General features: G+C 35.2%; 2 protein-coding genes across 2 annotated transcripts; one reads left to right on the plus strand and one right to left on the minus strand.

Moving 5' to 3' along the window:
- Positions 1-426: 426 nt before the first annotated feature.
- On the plus strand, positions 427-6,833 carry APC8 (anaphase-promoting complex subunit 8). Its single transcript, XM_022045203.2, has 5 exons — positions 427-639; positions 914-1,059; positions 1,695-2,001; positions 4,765-6,015; positions 6,107-6,833. The coding sequence occupies exons 2-5, from the start codon at positions 974-976 to the stop codon at positions 6,197-6,199; spliced, it is 1,737 nt and encodes a 578-aa protein (XP_021900895.2). The 5' UTR covers positions 427-639; positions 914-973; the 3' UTR covers positions 6,200-6,833.
- Positions 6,834-7,660: 827 nt separating this feature from the next.
- LOC110816829 (B12D protein) lies at positions 7,661-16,338 on the minus strand. The gene is made up of 3 exons (XM_022045156.2): positions 16,182-16,338; positions 15,946-16,034; positions 7,661-7,990 (listed from the first exon to the last, which is right to left on the minus strand). Exons 1-3 carry the CDS (start codon positions 16,206-16,208, stop codon positions 7,843-7,845), a joined length of 264 nt encoding a protein of 87 aa, XP_021900848.1. The 5' UTR covers positions 16,209-16,338; the 3' UTR covers positions 7,661-7,842.
- Between the last annotated feature and the right edge of the window lie 23 nt (positions 16,339-16,361).

Consider the following 16,361-nt stretch of genomic DNA (forward strand, 5'->3'; position numbering starts at 1 on the left):
ATGAAAACCATTATCAAAGAAGAAATTTTTGTATTAAATTATTAAGAAAAATATGAAAACAGAAGCGTGTATTAATTCACTCTTGTGCCTTTGGGTCTTCCAAGTTGATGATTTTTAAGATGGAATTTTTCTCTCCAACTTTCTCTACACAAATATTTCTGTTTATAATTTTGGAGATTATAACCTCCTTTTTAACTTTTCAAGTTTTCTAATTTTTAGTTTAGTTAATCATAAATTAAATCTACATTTTAATTTTTATTTAATCACTTTAATTAACTTTAATACAATTATTATTTTTTTAATATATATAGATTCACTAATATAATCACAGATTAAAAAATTTAAAATTAATTATTATTATTTTTTTTAATTTCAAAATTGATGCTGAAAAACAAAGAAAAAGCAAATTATATATACACATCTTTTCAAATTTTATTTCAGACCTACTCTCCCCCCTCACCATTCTACTAGCAAACCCTCAATCATCTCTCCCTGCCATTTCCCTCAAGCCCCCAAATCAGTCTCCACTCCGCTACCAAATCAGTCTCGTATCTTTTCTTCACTCGATCTCGGAACACTACCATACAGCTCTCACGGTCTCGCTCGCACGAACCGCGCAGTCCCCGCCCCTGTTGCCTGGTAATGTTTACTTTTATTCTTCTAGATTCATTAATTACAATTATTAGTTTGTTTTTAAAATCTCTGCTCCGGGAATAATTTTACAGAAGTTTTTTTAGAGAAAAATTTGTTACATAATGCAGAACCCACAATAAAATGACGATGAGCAGATTGCTATGTGTTATTGTGTGATGTGTATTATGACAACGAGCGTATAGTTTGTGGTTTTTGATTTTTAATTAAAAGAATGTTGAGTGACCGGCGATTTATTCCATTTATGGGTTCTGATGTTTAGAACCACCGCGTTATCTCCATTGCTGCTGAGTACTTCCAAACGGTAACTAGAAAATAATCCATGTGTTCCAAAGAAAGTTGCAGGACTGAGCTCCGCACTGCGATCCGTCAACTCAGTGATCGTGGTCTTCACTCAGCCGCAAAATGGTAGGCTAGTTAAACCCTAATTCCTAATCTCCCTTGCTCGCTCTAAGATTTTCTCGTAACTAAAATTTCGATCTCTCATGTTCACTTTGCAAATGCTATCGCTCTTGTCTGCATGTTGATACGATTGTTTGATCTCTGAGAGGCATTGTTGAAGTTAATGGCTATTTTTCCCATTTGGAAGTAGAAATTGAAATGCTGTTTGCTTTTTGAAGTTGTAAATTCGGCTGTTAAGGGCTTAGAAAGTGATTAATGCCAAATTCATTGGCCTGGGATGACTTGTGATCTTCCCGAAAGTGGTCTGGTCCTTCTTGGGTCTAAATACATTTTTGTTTTCAAGTAAACTATTTGGTTGTTGAGATGGAGTTAGGTACCTCGGTGCTTCATTATTATATACTTATGTATGCCAAATTCATTGGCGAAAAATGAAGAAACAAGATATTTTTGAATGCTCTTTGCTATTATCCTTTTATACTAGTATCTGAGCTTTTGGGAGTTCCATTTTGTTTTTATGGAAATACCATACATAGACCATGAAAGAGGGAAGTTACCATCTGTTGTAAAATTCTCTATTTTTTCCTTTACAGATATCATTACTCAATTTCATGGTTAATGAATTTTGCTTTTCTAATATTCAGGGCAGCAGAACAGCTCGTGGGGATTGAGCTAGATCCAGCGAAATTTACACCTTCGAACACCAGATTCCAACGTGGAAGCTCGAGCATTCGAAGAAGATTCCGCACCAATGAAATCACTTCAACACCAGCCTACGGCATGTCTTATGTTTCTACTCCAGTGATGGAGGAAGATGAGGTGGTGGATGGTGACTTCTACCTTTTAGCAAAGTCTTACTTTGACTGCCGAGAGTACAGAAGGGCTGCTCATGTGCTTCATGATCAGAACGGAAAGAAATCCATGTTCCTTCGTTGTTATGCCCTTTATCTGGTATGCAATATTTTCACACGCTTTATTTTATGTTAGTTACAATTTTTGATTTCAGTGGTTGGAATACAATGTTGTTCTGAAGGTAGTCATGTGAAAGCTACATAAATAACTTTTGTCCTTTACCTTCTAATCAAGTGGAAATTTAGAAACTACAAACAATGAAAGAGCACCTCTTTAAATGTGAAGCACTCTATTTAAATGGTGGAAACTTGTTGATGAGAGAGTTTTAATATGTCTAATTTTTAGTGAAATTATTGTTTCTGGTGCCAAAGAAAGCAATATGAAATTATGTTAGTAGCTTATAAGGAGAATCAGTTCTAACTTCTGAAAGCCACTGGTTGTGAGAAAATTATGCAGATGCCTTATATAGTAGTATGGATGTCTTGATCAAAACAAAGCCAACTTTGTTACAAATATTGTATTGGAATAAATCATTAAACAAAATATGTTCATATCTTATGGTATTAAATCATAAAGTAGCTTGGATGTCTTCATCAAATCAAATACAGTCAATTTCTGTGTTTCTTTTGGTTTACCTTTATGCTTTTGGTGTCCTCGTTGATTAATTTTCTACTAGCATATACATGCATCTAGCATTATCATTTTGGTTATTCGGCACTCCAAAGTTTATACAATTAATAAGTTTTATAGTTAGTTGTAATCCTTGGATTGATGGAATTGCTTGTTCTTGACATGGTTAAGAAAATTTCAAATTCTGTAAGCAGTCTAGTGCACATTATGTTATCATGTTGCATGAACATGAGGTTTTGGATAAGTTCTAAGTGGAACAATACGGAAGGCAGTGCAGGCATTCATAGTTTGTCAGTAAAGTTCGAGTGAAACTATTGTTTGTGAAATTTTTTTTTTATTAATTTACTTGATGCACTTTAAAAGATGTAGCATAATGGAACAGAAAATAGAAAAGAAATAAAAGGTAGAAGAATACTTATATAAAAGTATATGGTTTGATTTCCACAATTGAACAGGTTTGGCAGCACTCAGGGCTCTACTCACCTACTGATGGGGGCTATGCTGTTATGACTATAACTTGAGCATCAAGTAAGCAATTGTAACCAAATTAGCAATGAAATAGAAATTCTAACTAACAAAGAAATAGAAAACCTGTTAAAAATGAGGGAAATTTATAAAGATCATAGACTAGAGTTTGCCTTAGTACTTTTTTTTATGTATGTCCCAAATAGAAATTTTTGTTAATAATTATGAATTAACCTTAAGGTAGGTGAATGCCCACTATTACATGAGTGAAGTTGTTTACATGGACAAATTCACTTATTGTGATGGTATAAATTTTCAAAATGATTCATTATTTATCTCTCTCCGAAAATCTCCAAATCTAAATTCTTTTAGTTCTCCAAATATTTATTTTTTTCTTTCTCTAACAGCATATGCAAGATCAAAAAGAGAATAGGGATTGATGAATGGATTGACACACTAGAGCTTGAGTGGGATTTTAGAGGAAGAAATATGAAGGGGATGGAGATTTGGTGATTTTAGGGTAGGAAGAAGAAAGGATTTTGGAGATTTAAGGGATTTTTAGGTAAGAAGAGGTATCTATAGATTTTATTTCATCTATAGATTTGGCAATTTATCTAAAAAAAATCTACAGATTTGGCAATTATTAGCAACAATTGTGTCATATATGGAGACGAAATTACTCTTTAGTCCTTAGTCTTTTGGCATGTTCCAAAGCCCTGGATATAGTTATAGGTCTTTGTGAAGTGAAATCAGAGAAAGAACTTCATTTCAACCATGTTATGATTGAATGTTACGACTCATTAAGGGAGAACCAATATCTCCTTAAGTTCCTCACAGAATGCCATATAACTACTTTGTCCTATCTACAAACACAGCTATTGCCTAGTGGCATTTTGCCACACTGCCACATAATTAAAATCCATATAACCAGTGACACACTGCCATTTGCACTAAATCTACTCATTAATTATTATAGACTTTATATTAAGATACTTAGCTATCACCTAATCCAGCTTTTTCTTCCATGATCCATGTGTGAACCTTTTGTACACTTTCCATGGCGTAGCAATCTTGACATTTTTAACATCTTTCATGTGCAACTAGCATGTATTATCTTAGCGGTAACATTTAATTGTTGACAGAAGGTATAATCTTGGACATGTACAAACTACATGATGCAAATTGTCTCAGTTAAAAGTAAGAGTGCTAACTAAGAGAACTCTCAAAAATATAGGGTGCGATTTCTAATTTTCCAATAAATAATAAACTTTTCTTAGCAATAAGAGGTAGAAGAACATTCCTAGGCCTGTGGGCTTTATTAGATCATCCTACATCATTAGCTTCTTGAAAATGTAGGCGAAATGGAGGAGCAACACATAACTACAAGCTGAGCCGTCTAATCCTCTCTACTAGGAGGAAAGTTGTTTTGTACTCTACAAATTGTGACCGATTGGCAAGGGATTTCTTCCTGTCCTGGGACATACTATATAAGCATAAAGAGTAGTCAACTATTCTTTTCCAAAACTAATATTTTTCCTGTGGCCATTTTTTTTTGTGAGGAACCCTTTAGCCATGCACTTGTCATTTGAGGTTTAATAGATTCCTGTTAATTATTGTTTGTATATGTATCCTTTTGATACATGATGCTGTTTGTTTTTATTTGTGCATTGAATCTGTCATGATTGATTTTAGAATATCTGTTGAACATCAAGATTACTGGTCTTCTAAGCTTTCAGTTACATTTGCCTCTTTTGTTGCTTTATGAAGGCTGGAGAAAAACGGAAAGAAGAAGAGATGATAGAACTTGAGGGGCCTTTGGGTAAGAGTGATGCTGTGAACAGTGAATTGGTTTCTCTGGACAGGGAGTTATCAACACTTCGAAAGAATGGCATGATTGATCCTTTTGGTTTATACTTGTACGGCCTTGTGCTTAAAGAAAAAGGAAACGAGAATCTTGCTCGCACCATTCTTGTGGAGTCAGTAAACAGCTACCCCTGGAACTGGAATGCCTGGTCAGAGCTACTGTCTTTGTGCACTACAATTGACATACTAAACAGCCTTAATCTCAATAATCATTGGATGAAGGATTTCTTTCTTGCCGGTGCTTACCAAGAACTTAGGATGCACAATGAATCTTTAGCAAAGTATGAATCTTTACAAGGCACCTTCAGTTTTAGTAACTACATACAGGCTCAAATTGCAAAAGCCCAGTACAGTCTGAGGGAATTTGACCAAGTTGAAGTTATATTTGAAGAGCTTCTAAGAAATGATCCATTTCGAGTTGAAGACATGGATATGTACTCTAATGTGCTCTATGCAAAAGAGTGTTTCTCTGCCCTAAGTTACCTTGCTCACAGAGTGTTTATGACTGATAAATACAGGCCTGAGTCTTGTTGCATTATTGGTAACTACTACAGCTTGAAGGGGATGCATGAAAAATCGGTAGTGTACTTCCGGAGGGCACTCAAATTAAACAAGAAGTATTTGTCTGCCTGGACCCTTATGGGCCATGAGTATGTTGAAATGAAAAATACACCAGCTGCAATAGATGCCTACCGACGGGCTGTAGACATAAATCCATGTGATTATCGAGCCTGGTATGGCTTAGGACAAACTTATGAGATGATGTGCATGCCTTTTTATGCTCTTCATTATTTCCGAAAGTCTGTATCCTTGCAGCCAAATGATTCTCGGTTATGGATTGCTATGGCCCAATGTTATGAAACTGACCAGCTTCACATGCTTGAGGAGGCAATCAAGTGTTACAGAAGGGCAGCAAATTGTAATGACAGGGAAGCGATTGCTCTGCACCAGCTAGCAAAGCTGCATCAGAAACTTGGGCGCCATGAAGAAGCAGCGTTTTACTATGAGAAAGATTTGGAAAGGATGGAAGCTGAAGAGAGAGAAGGACCAAATATGTTTGAGGCTTTGGTTTTTCTTGCTACACACTGCAAAACACACAAGAGATTTGAAGAAGCAGAGGTGTACTGTACCCGTCTTCTTGATTATACTGGTCCAGTAAGTTTTCTTTCACCTGCTTTGTTCACAGTAGATGTACATATAAATGACACATTTACATGCAAATACTTATTTTGTGTCATAATTGCAGGAGAAGGAAAAAGCAAAGAGCTTACTTCGAGCAATTAGAATGGCAAAAACCAGTGGTTTTCCAGTAATGGATGTGGAGCCTTTTCCTCCCTGATCTGTCCATGACTCGTGAATATATTTTCATCTTCAGCAAATATCTTCCCCAGTTTTGGCCTGAAAAATTAAATGGGATATCATTGAGGAACACATAATTCGTCTTCAGTGAGCATGTCTTTCCTAGTTTTGGCATTTGGAGACAACCAATGAAAATCATTGCATGTGTGACATTATTGTTGCAAAGCTTTTCTCGGGCTCAACAATGCAGAAGCCATTTGTGTATTTGGTAAGATAGTTTTTTTTTTTGTTATCATCAGTGATAGAGATAACATGGTTCTTGCAAGGGCACATTCCAATGTGATTGTAGTGCAAAAGTTTCTGGGTTAGATGTTAGTTGGTAGGATAATGGAGATTTGGTTTTCAATGGTTGTCTTGTAACATCTCAACTTAGAAGTGATAGCTGTAAGGAGAGTCCCGCTCGGTGCCGGGTAGATATGTATGAATATGTGCATGCATCTTCCTTTTAATAGTTTAGGTTAAATGTTATGGAGATTATGAAATTCTAAGGACCTTCCCCAAGGTAAATCCATGGTGTTTTCGGTTGGAACTTTCTCGAGATCTCAAGCAAATGGTTAGATGTTGAGGTCATTTGTATGATAAGATGCAACAAAAGCTTTTCTTTTCCTCTTTCATTGACACTCTTCCATGGTAACTGTACTTTCTATTTTTGGTTAATTTGACTTCATTCTTAATTTATGTGGTTGGAAGTTGGAACTGAAGCATTTAGAAGTCCATGCAGCCGATAGATGCTGGAAAAGAAGACTTCTTTATTTAGACTTCGGTGGAAATCGCCCTGTACCCAACAGAATTTTTATGCCAAAGAGAATTAGATCTTGTTTGACTAAACTAGTTTTGTTTATAATCTTTAAAAAACTTGAAAAACATAAATTTTACTTCTTAATATTAGATTTTGTTTTTATTTTTAAGAGTACTTTTTAAAACTTAAATAGTCAAAAACTAATTTATTATGGCTGGCCATTGTGGACAACAATTTTGCATCCTTATATGCTACAGCTAAAATTTTAGATTCCAACAGATGTATGTGTTTTATTTTTATTTTTACATTCATGGGTAAATCATGTGAGAAATATATATAAAATAATCGAATAAAAATAAAATTGATATTTTTAGAACACAAGAAATACTTCTTATTGTGGATTAAAAAGCAAAAAGATTAAATTCGCGTAATTTGGAGAATACAAATAAATTTATCTAATACCCAGCTTATTGTGAAAAATGTATCCAATTTAGATTTCTTTAACTTGTTCCAAATTAATACTCTATACCAAAAATTTATTAATTTCAGCAAAATTTTTCATTCAAAGTACAAAAATAAAATTTTAAGTTCCCTGTAGACAAAAAAATAAACCCATTGAAATTTACACATCTTTTGATTTGAAGCACCAATTTGACAAGAAAAGCTTGCTGTTCCAGAACAAAACCGACCATCTCATCTCAATTTCTCAACCAACTCAAAATATATTCAAGATAAAATTCAATCCAACCAGCAACTTATTCCAGTTTGACCATGAGTACAATAAAATCCAACACAAATCTCTGTTGAAAACGTCCAAGGCTTAGTAAAGGGCACATTACTGTTGGTATTAGACATGCTAATATTCTCACATAAGGCAGCCAACCTTATTTTGGATCGGCAAAGAAGCTGTTGATGGATGGCATAATTTCAGGGGCCCTGTTGCGGACGAACTTCCTCAGAAAATGCTCGGCATATTTTTCTCCTTCAGAAAAGTTCTCCAAGACACCAGCAGCCCTGTTCTCCTTGGTCACTCTGATTCAACAAGAGCAAACTCTTAACTCTTGAGTCCAAACGGAGCAAGTAAACAAAAACAAGTCTATGGTTTACCAAAAATAAACTAAAATTAATAAAATGCTCAAAACACATAAAGAGCTAACTAAAGAACAGAAACAGCCTAAAACCGAGTCCCAAATAAATCAAGCTGTATATAGATTAACAAATTTACCGCAAGTTAAGCAAAAGATATATAGGTCCAAGGCAAGTCAGTAGTGGGAAGTTAGACTACAATATTATTTTTGGAGTAAAGGAAAGAAATGAAATAAATGAAAGGGAAGAACTCATTTTTTAAAGGAAAAGAAGGGAAAGGTGAATCTTTTGTTTGGATGACTAAAATTAAGAAATTGAAGAAAAGGAAAGAATTATTGAATAATTTGTTTGCTTTAAGTTTGTAAAGGAAAGTCTTGGAAATTATATATATAATTTGATGTATAAAAGGTACAATAGTAAAATATACCTATGTAATTAATTTTGGGATTTCCTTTTATACACTCAAAGTTGTGTGTTTATAGGATGCAACTATTTAATAGTAAAACACCATATTCATTTTTTCATATGGTATTAGAGCTCTACGAAAACATAACCAAACCTTTTTTCTACAAACCTTAATCGGCTTTAATCGTAGAAATAAGAAAGAATACAAAAACTGTAATGTAGTGGACCAACATCACAGCAGCAGCCAGCCTTCATAACTGGCAAAACAGCCAGGTGCAGCCAAGCACAGCCACCGTTGAAGACACTTCTGCTCTGCTAGCCAGCCTTCATAACCAAAAAACACTTGGTCCCCATCTGTTTTTGATGACTGGACATGCTATGGTAAAAAACAGAATATATTTTTTCATATGGTATTAGAGCTCTAAGAAAACATAACCGAACCTTTTTTCTACAAACCTTAATCGGCTTTAATCGTAGAAATAAGAAAGAATACAAAAACCGTAATGCAGTGGACAAACATCACAGCAGCAGCCAGCCTTCATAACTGGCAAACTAGCCAGGTGCAGCCAAGCACAGCCACCGTTGAAGACACTTCTGCTCTGCTAGCCAGCCTTCATAACCAAAAAACGACCAGTCCCCATCTGTTTTTTATAACTGGACATGCTACGGTAAAAAACAGAATATATTTTTTCATATGCAGTGGACCAACATCACAGCAGCAGCCAGCCTTCATAACTGGCAAACTAGCCAGGTGCAGCCAAGCACAGCCACCGTTGAAGACACTTCTGCTCTGCTAGCCAGCCTTCATAACCAAAAAACACCCAGTCCCCATCTGTTTTTGATGACTGGACATACTACGGTAAAAAAACAGAATATATTTTTTTCATATGGTATTAGAGCTCTACGAAAACATAGCCGAACCTTTTTTCTACAAACCTTAGTCGGCTTTAATCGTAGAAATAAGAAAGAATACAAAAACCGTAATGCAGTGGACCAACATCACAGCAGCAGCCAGCCTTCATAACTGGAAAACTAGCCAGGTGCAGCCAAGCACAGCCACCGTTGAAGACACTTCTGCTCTGCTAGCCAGCCTTCATAACCAAAAAACACCCAGTCCCCATCTGTATTTGATGACTGGACACGCTACGGTAAAAAACAGAATATATTTTTTCATATGGTATTAGAGCTCCTCGAAAACATAGCCGAACCTTTTTTCTACAAACCTTAATTTGCTTTAATCGTATAAATAAGAAAGAATACAAAAACCGTAATGCAGTGGACCAACATCACAGCAGCAGCCAGCCTTAATAACTGGCAAACTAGCCAGGTGCAGCCAAGCACAGCCACCGTTGAAGACACTTCTGCTCTGCTAGCCAGCCTTCACAACCAAAAAACACCCAGTCCCCATCTGTTTTTGATGACTGGACATGCTACGGTAAAAAAACAGAATATATTTTTTCATATGGTATTAGAGCTCTACGAAAACATAGCTGAACCTTTTTTCTACAAACCTTAATCGGCTTTAATCGTAGAAATAAGAAAGAATACAAAAACTGTAATGCAGTGGACCAACATCACAGCAGCAGCCAGCCTTCATAACTGGCAAACTAGCCAGGTGCAGCCAAGCACAGCCACCGTTGAAGACACTTCTGCTCTGCTAGCCAGCCTACATAACCAAAAAACACCCAGTCCCCATCTGTTTTTGATGACTGGACATGCTATGGTAAAAAAACAGAATATATTTTTTCATATGGTATTAGAGCTCTACGAAAACATAGCCGAACCTTTTTTCTACAAACCTTAATCGGCTTTAATCGTAGAAATAAGAAAGAATACAAAAACCGTAATGCAGTGGACCAACATCACAGTAGCAGCCAGTCTTCATAACTGGAAAACTAGCCAGGTGCAGCCAAGCACAGCCACCGTTGAAGACACTTCTGCTCTGCTAGCCAGCCTTCATAACCAAAAAACACCCAGTCCCCATCTGTATTTGATGACTGGACACGCTACGGTAAAAAACAGTATATTTTTTCATATGGTATTAGAGCTCCTCGAAAACATAGCCGAACCTTTTTTCTACAAACCTTAATCGGCTTTAATCGTATAAAGAAGAAAGAATACAAAAACCGTAATGCAGTGGACCAACATCACAGCAGCAGCCAGCCTTCATAACTGGCAAACTAGCCAGGTGCAGCCAAGCACAGCCACCGTTGAAGACACTTCTGCTCTGCTAGCCAGCCTTCATAACCAAAAAACACCCAGTCCCCATCTGTTTTTGATGACTGGACATGCTACGGTAAAAAACAGAATATATTTTTTCATATGATATTAGAGCTCTACGAAAACATAGCCGAACCTTTTTTCTACAAACCTTAATCGGCTTTAATCGTAGAAATAAGAAAGAATACAAAAACCGTAATGCAGGGGACCAACATCACAGCAGCAGCCAGCCTTCATAACTGGCAAACTAGCCAGGTGCAGCCAAGCACAGCCACCGTTGAAGACACTTCTGCTCTGCTAGCCAGCCTTCATAACCAAAAAACACCCAGTCCCCATCTGTTTTTGATGACTGGACATGCTACGGTAAAAAACAGAATATATTTTTTCATATGGTATTAGAACTTTACGAAAACATAGCCCAACCTTTTTTCTACAAATCTTAATCGGCTTTAATCGTAGAAATAAGAAAGAATACAAAAACCGTAATGCAGTGGACCAACATCACAGCAGCAGCCAGCCTTCATAACTGGCAAACTAGCCAGGTGCAGCCAAGCACAGCCACCGTTGAAGACACTTCTGCTCTGCTAGCCAGCCTTCATAACCAAAAAACACCAAGTCCCCATCTGTTTTTGATGACTGGACATGCTACGGTAAAAAACAGAATATATTTTATCATATGATATTAGAGCTCTATGAAAACATAGCCGAACCTTTTTTCTACAAACCTTAATCGGCTTTAATCGTAGAAATAAGAAAGAATACAAAAACTGTAATGCAGTGGACCAACATCACAGCAGCAGCCAGCCTTCATAACTGGCAAACTAGCCAAGTGCAGCCAAGCACAACCACCATTGAAGACACTTCTGCTCTGCTAGCCAGCCTTCATAACCAAAAAACACCCAGTCCCCATCTGTTTTTGATGACTGGACATGCTACGGTAAAAAAACAGAATATATTTCTTGAATACACCTGGGTTACCCCTCTCATTTTTAATAATATCACCACCAACAAGATTTTGCACGATAGTAAAGACTTAGACATCATTCCTTTTCTATTCTTAAGGTGATTTTTCACTCTTTATTTAAGGAAACTTATAGGGAAAATTTGCATCTTGATGTATGTGAACTTGCTAAAAATAGGCATGTGACATTTCCTATGAGTGATAAAAGGAACATTATTCCTTTTTTGTCAGTTCATAGTGACATTTGGGGGTTTATCTCACATTCTTACTATTTCTGAAGCCCAATGGTTTCTTCCTTTTGTTGATGATTGTACAAGAGTCACTTTGCTTCTTCTATTTAAGTCTAAATCTAATTTGAGCAATGTACTTCTACAAATTCACAATATGATTAAAACCCAATTTGGTGCTCATATTAAACGATTTTATATTTGATAATGTTAATGATTTTTCATCAGACGCTATATATATATATATATACCAAGAAAGGATTGTCATAGTCCTCTTATGTCCACACTCCACAACCAAATGAAGTAGCATAATAAAAAACAGTCACTTACTTGCTACTACTTGAGCCTTTTTATTTCAAAACCATGTACCTAAACAATATTAGAAGGGAAAGACGTTCTCACTGTCACTTACCTGATAAACCGATTACCATCCAGATTATTGGATTTTAAAAGTTCCATGGAAGTTCTTTCCACATTCTACCCAGATGCTAATATCATAAATCATCTTGTCTCTGAAATATTCAAGTGTGTCGCTTTTGTTCACATACATCAACATCAATGAGAGAAACTTGATTAAGAGCTCTCAAGTGTATTTCTATGGGACACTGTTCAATTCAAAAGGGTTACAAATGTTACAATCCATCCACTAAAAAATCCTATGCATATGGAAATACTACATTTGTTGAGATTGAGTCATAATTTAGCAAATCTTATCTTCAGGACGAGACTGTAGTAGAAGATGAGGACCTGTTCTTTTTTTATCTCACCTTACTCTCTACATCATCAGCGCCTCTACCTTCAACACGACCAGCAAATAGCCCTCATCAATTACCTCACAACCCAAAAATTGATCCACCTGCATCTCTACCTTTAATATTCCAGCAAATGACCCTCCTCAATTACCTCACAACCCAGAAAATGATTCACCTCTATTACTTCAAAACCCAGAGAATCAACCCAGAAAATGTTCCACATTACTCTCTACATCATCAGCACCTTTACGTTCAACACTACCAGCAAATAACCCTCATCAATTACCTCACAACCCAAAAAATAATCCACCTGCATCTCTACCCTTTAATATTCCAACAAATGATCCTCCTCAAGTACCTCAAAACCTAGAAAATGATTCACCTCTATTACTTCGAAACCTAGAGAATGAACCAACGCCAGTGACCGTACATGATCCAAGATTCTCTTAGGTGTACTCAGAAAGGAAGAATCTTGATCTTGAACTAAAGCATGTTCAAACATTAGAGTCAAGTTCTAACAATGAGAACTTTCGAGAATCTTTTGCATCCTAACATTGATATACCTATTGCAATTCTAAACGGAACCAGAAGATGTACTAAATATTAACTCTATCCAATTTCAAATTTTATGTCGTTTGACAAATGTTCAACATCTACAAGAAGTTCCTTATGAGTTAAAATTAATTTTAATACATTTTTTGAGTCATTATTTTGTGAAAATAGAAAAATGTCAGCACTGGACAAAAACTAGACCTGAGAGGTGGTTGACCTATCTAAGAGAAAAAGACACATAGGATGTAAATGAGTTTTCGCTATAAAGTACAAAACTGATGGTATAATATATATACAAAGCAACACTGAGAGGCAAGGGATATACCCAAACCTATGGAATAAACTATCAAGAGACTTTTTCACCTGTTGTCAAGATGGACACAACTCGAGTTCTATTATCTTTTAGTTGCCAACTTTGGTTGACAATTCAACAGTTTGATGTGAAGAATATTTCCTACATGGAGACCTCCAGGAGAAAATTTACATGAAAATTCCATTAGAATTCATAAAAAAATACAAGAGCAAATAAAGTTTGTAGATTAAAAAAACAGTCATCAAAGGTATGGTTTTTGAAGATTTGCAAAAATGGTGTTGGCAACAAGATGTAAATAAATTTAGAAAAACCATACTTTGCTCATCAAGCATTCAAATTCAGAGAGAGTTAAAGTTCTACTTGTATATGTTGATGACATTATTGTAACAGGTAATGATGAAAAAAAGATATTGGTACTCAAACAACTTAACCAAAGAATTCAAAATTAAAGAACTGGGGGACTAACAAATTTTCTTGGATTAAAGGTGACCAATTTAAAAGCTAAAATTTTCAACTCAAAAAGAAAGTACATTAGTAATCTTCTAAAGAATAAGGGCAAGTTGGCATGCAAACCTAATAGCACAAGATTGATTACAACCATAGACTGGGACTAACATAAGAATGTGCAGTAGTCAACAAGGAAATATACCAGAGGCTAGTTGGAATACTAATCTATCTGTCACACACAAGACCCCAAACATTACTTATGCAGTAAGTATAATATGTCAATTTATGCACAAATCCAAAGAAGTGCATTTATATGTAGCATACCGAGTGTGAGAAAGGAACACCAAAAAAGGATATTGTGCTTTGAAAGAATAACATATTACTCCTAGAAGCCTATACTGATGTTGATTATACTAGATCAATAGTGGATAAAAATTATGTAGAGGTTATTGTACTTCTCTTGAAAAAAATTTGGTCATGTGGAGAAGAAAGAAACAAATAGGGTGACAAAATCCAATGCAAAATCAAAATTCCAAGCAATAGGGCAAGGAATCTGTGAGTTAGTATGATTGAAAATGATTTTGGAAAACCTAAGAATCAAATGGAATAACTGATAAGACTCTATCGTAACAAATCAGCAATCGGCATCATGCATAATACGGCATGACATGACAAGATGACGCATATTGAAGTTGACTTACATTTAATCAAAAAGAAATTAGATAGTAATTTGATCTACAAATTTTATATGCCTAGCGACTCCAACTCACAGATGTGCTTACTTAGGGCTTGAATAATCCAACTGTTCAGAAAATTATCATCAAGTTGGGAATGAACAATGTTTGTTCACCAACTTAGAGAGTGTTAAAAAGTATAATATAATTTATGTATAGAAGTATAATAGTAAAAATACTCGTACGTAATTGATTTTAGGGTTTGCTTCTCTATACTCAAAGTTGTGTATATATAGGATCCAATTAATCAATAATAAATACAATATTCATTCTTCCACATAAAGAATTAATCATAAGAAAGTTGCAAATGATATGTTTTATTAACAGAATGATAAGGTAGACAATTAAGGGTAAAACAAAAGATAAACTATTAACATGCCGTCTGGTTCATTGAATCATGCTATAATAAGGTAGGAACAAAATTACAATTACATGAGTATTATGTTACTTGGTTAACTGAATCATAATTCCATAAAATTAAAATTACAAAATCTTTTGTTATCAAGGATTCACACTCGGGGGACAGTGAATCATCATTGCAGCATGAATTCCATTTATTCATTTCAATCAATTATACAATAAATTTCTATTAGAAAATATCTAATATACATTCAAATTTACAAATTTAATTTCCAAAGAATAATATTAATTTTTTCTAATTTTACTGGTTTTTTTCAAAGTATTTTAATAAATTTAAGAGTTTAAATCTCTTAGGAAATTTCTAAGTATAATGCTTTCTATGAAATTTTTTGCAGAATTTATTGATGTAGTTACTTAATTATAAATAATTTTGAATATAGGCCGCATCTCCTTGATGCCTATATTTAATTCTAGTAGTCTTTTTTTTAAATAATACTTAATGATAATACTACACTTGTTATATCAAGAAAATTTCTTTTAGGAAAATTTTTATTAATAATATGACTTAAGGGCTAAAAATCTATATGAATAATTTTATTCCATTTTTATTGAATAGCTGTTTTTTTAAAATATAAACAGTGATGTATATTACTATAGGCACTAAGGGGTGCCAGCCATGTACAAAAGAATTTACCTGTCTATCAAATTATCCAATATTGAATAACTATTTTATTACAACTTCATTCTACAGGTGAACCAAATAACTCCTAATTTAATTACATGTTTGACTGATTGAAAGGAAACGTATTGAACAACTAAATAGGCAGATTCAACAAATCCGTGAGCAATACATATGGTAGATGTATAATCCAGTGAGATACATATAGAAAGCAACATATACGTATATACTATGCGGATAGAGATAAGTACCTGACTTCAGGATTGATGCAGATATTGCGTACCAACTGGAACCCGCAGATCCCCACGGCAACCCCTACGGCAGCGAAAAGGGGATATACCTACATGATTCCAAAATCAGATGAGATCTAAACCCACTTTTTCTCTTAATAATCAAAGAAGAAGAGAAAAGAAAAAGAAGTCAAACAAAATCAAGGGAGGGAAGGGTCGGAAGATAGAATCAGCCGATGTTTAAGAAACATACATACCTCAGGTCTCAGCCATCGATTTGCCATTGCACGCAGTAGAGGGATCTGATCGAAGGCGAGGGAGACGGAGCTTCGGCTTTCGAGGTGAAAAATGCAGAGAGCCAAGAAGAGAAGATGGAAGGCGGAAATTACCCCATTACTTTGTTATTATAAAGAGCTTAGGTCACTACCCAAATGTGA

The sequence above is a fragment of the Carica papaya genome, chromosome 9, assembly GCF_054855325.1.
Source record: "Carica papaya isolate Zhongbai chromosome 9, ASM5485532v1, whole genome shotgun sequence".
Lineage (NCBI taxonomy): Eukaryota > Viridiplantae > Streptophyta > Magnoliopsida > Brassicales > Caricaceae > Carica > Carica papaya.

Bases quoted from the DNA above. Each gene is read 5' to 3' on its own strand.
- APC8 (XM_022045203.2), top strand. From the start codon at position 974: ATGTGTTCCAAAGAAAGTTGCAGGACTGAGCTCCGCACTGCGATCCGT. The intron at 1,060-1,694 runs GTAGGCTAGTTA...TCTAATATTCAG, and splicing joins CTTCACTCAGCCGCAAAATG to GGCAGCAGAACAGCTCGTGG. The intron at 2,002-4,764 runs GTATGCAATATT...TGCTTTATGAAG, and splicing joins GTTGTTATGCCCTTTATCTG to GCTGGAGAAAAACGGAAAGA.
- LOC110816829 (XM_022045156.2), bottom strand. From the start codon at position 16,208: ATGGCAAATCGATGGCTGAGACCTGAG. The intron at 16,035-16,181 runs GTATGTATGTTT...GGAATCATGTAG, and splicing joins ATCGATGGCTGAGACCTGAG to GTATATCCCCTTTTCGCTGC. The intron at 7,991-15,945 runs GTACTTATCTCT...TTGTTGAATCAG, and splicing joins TGCATCAATCCTGAAGTCAG to AGTGACCAAGGAGAACAGGG.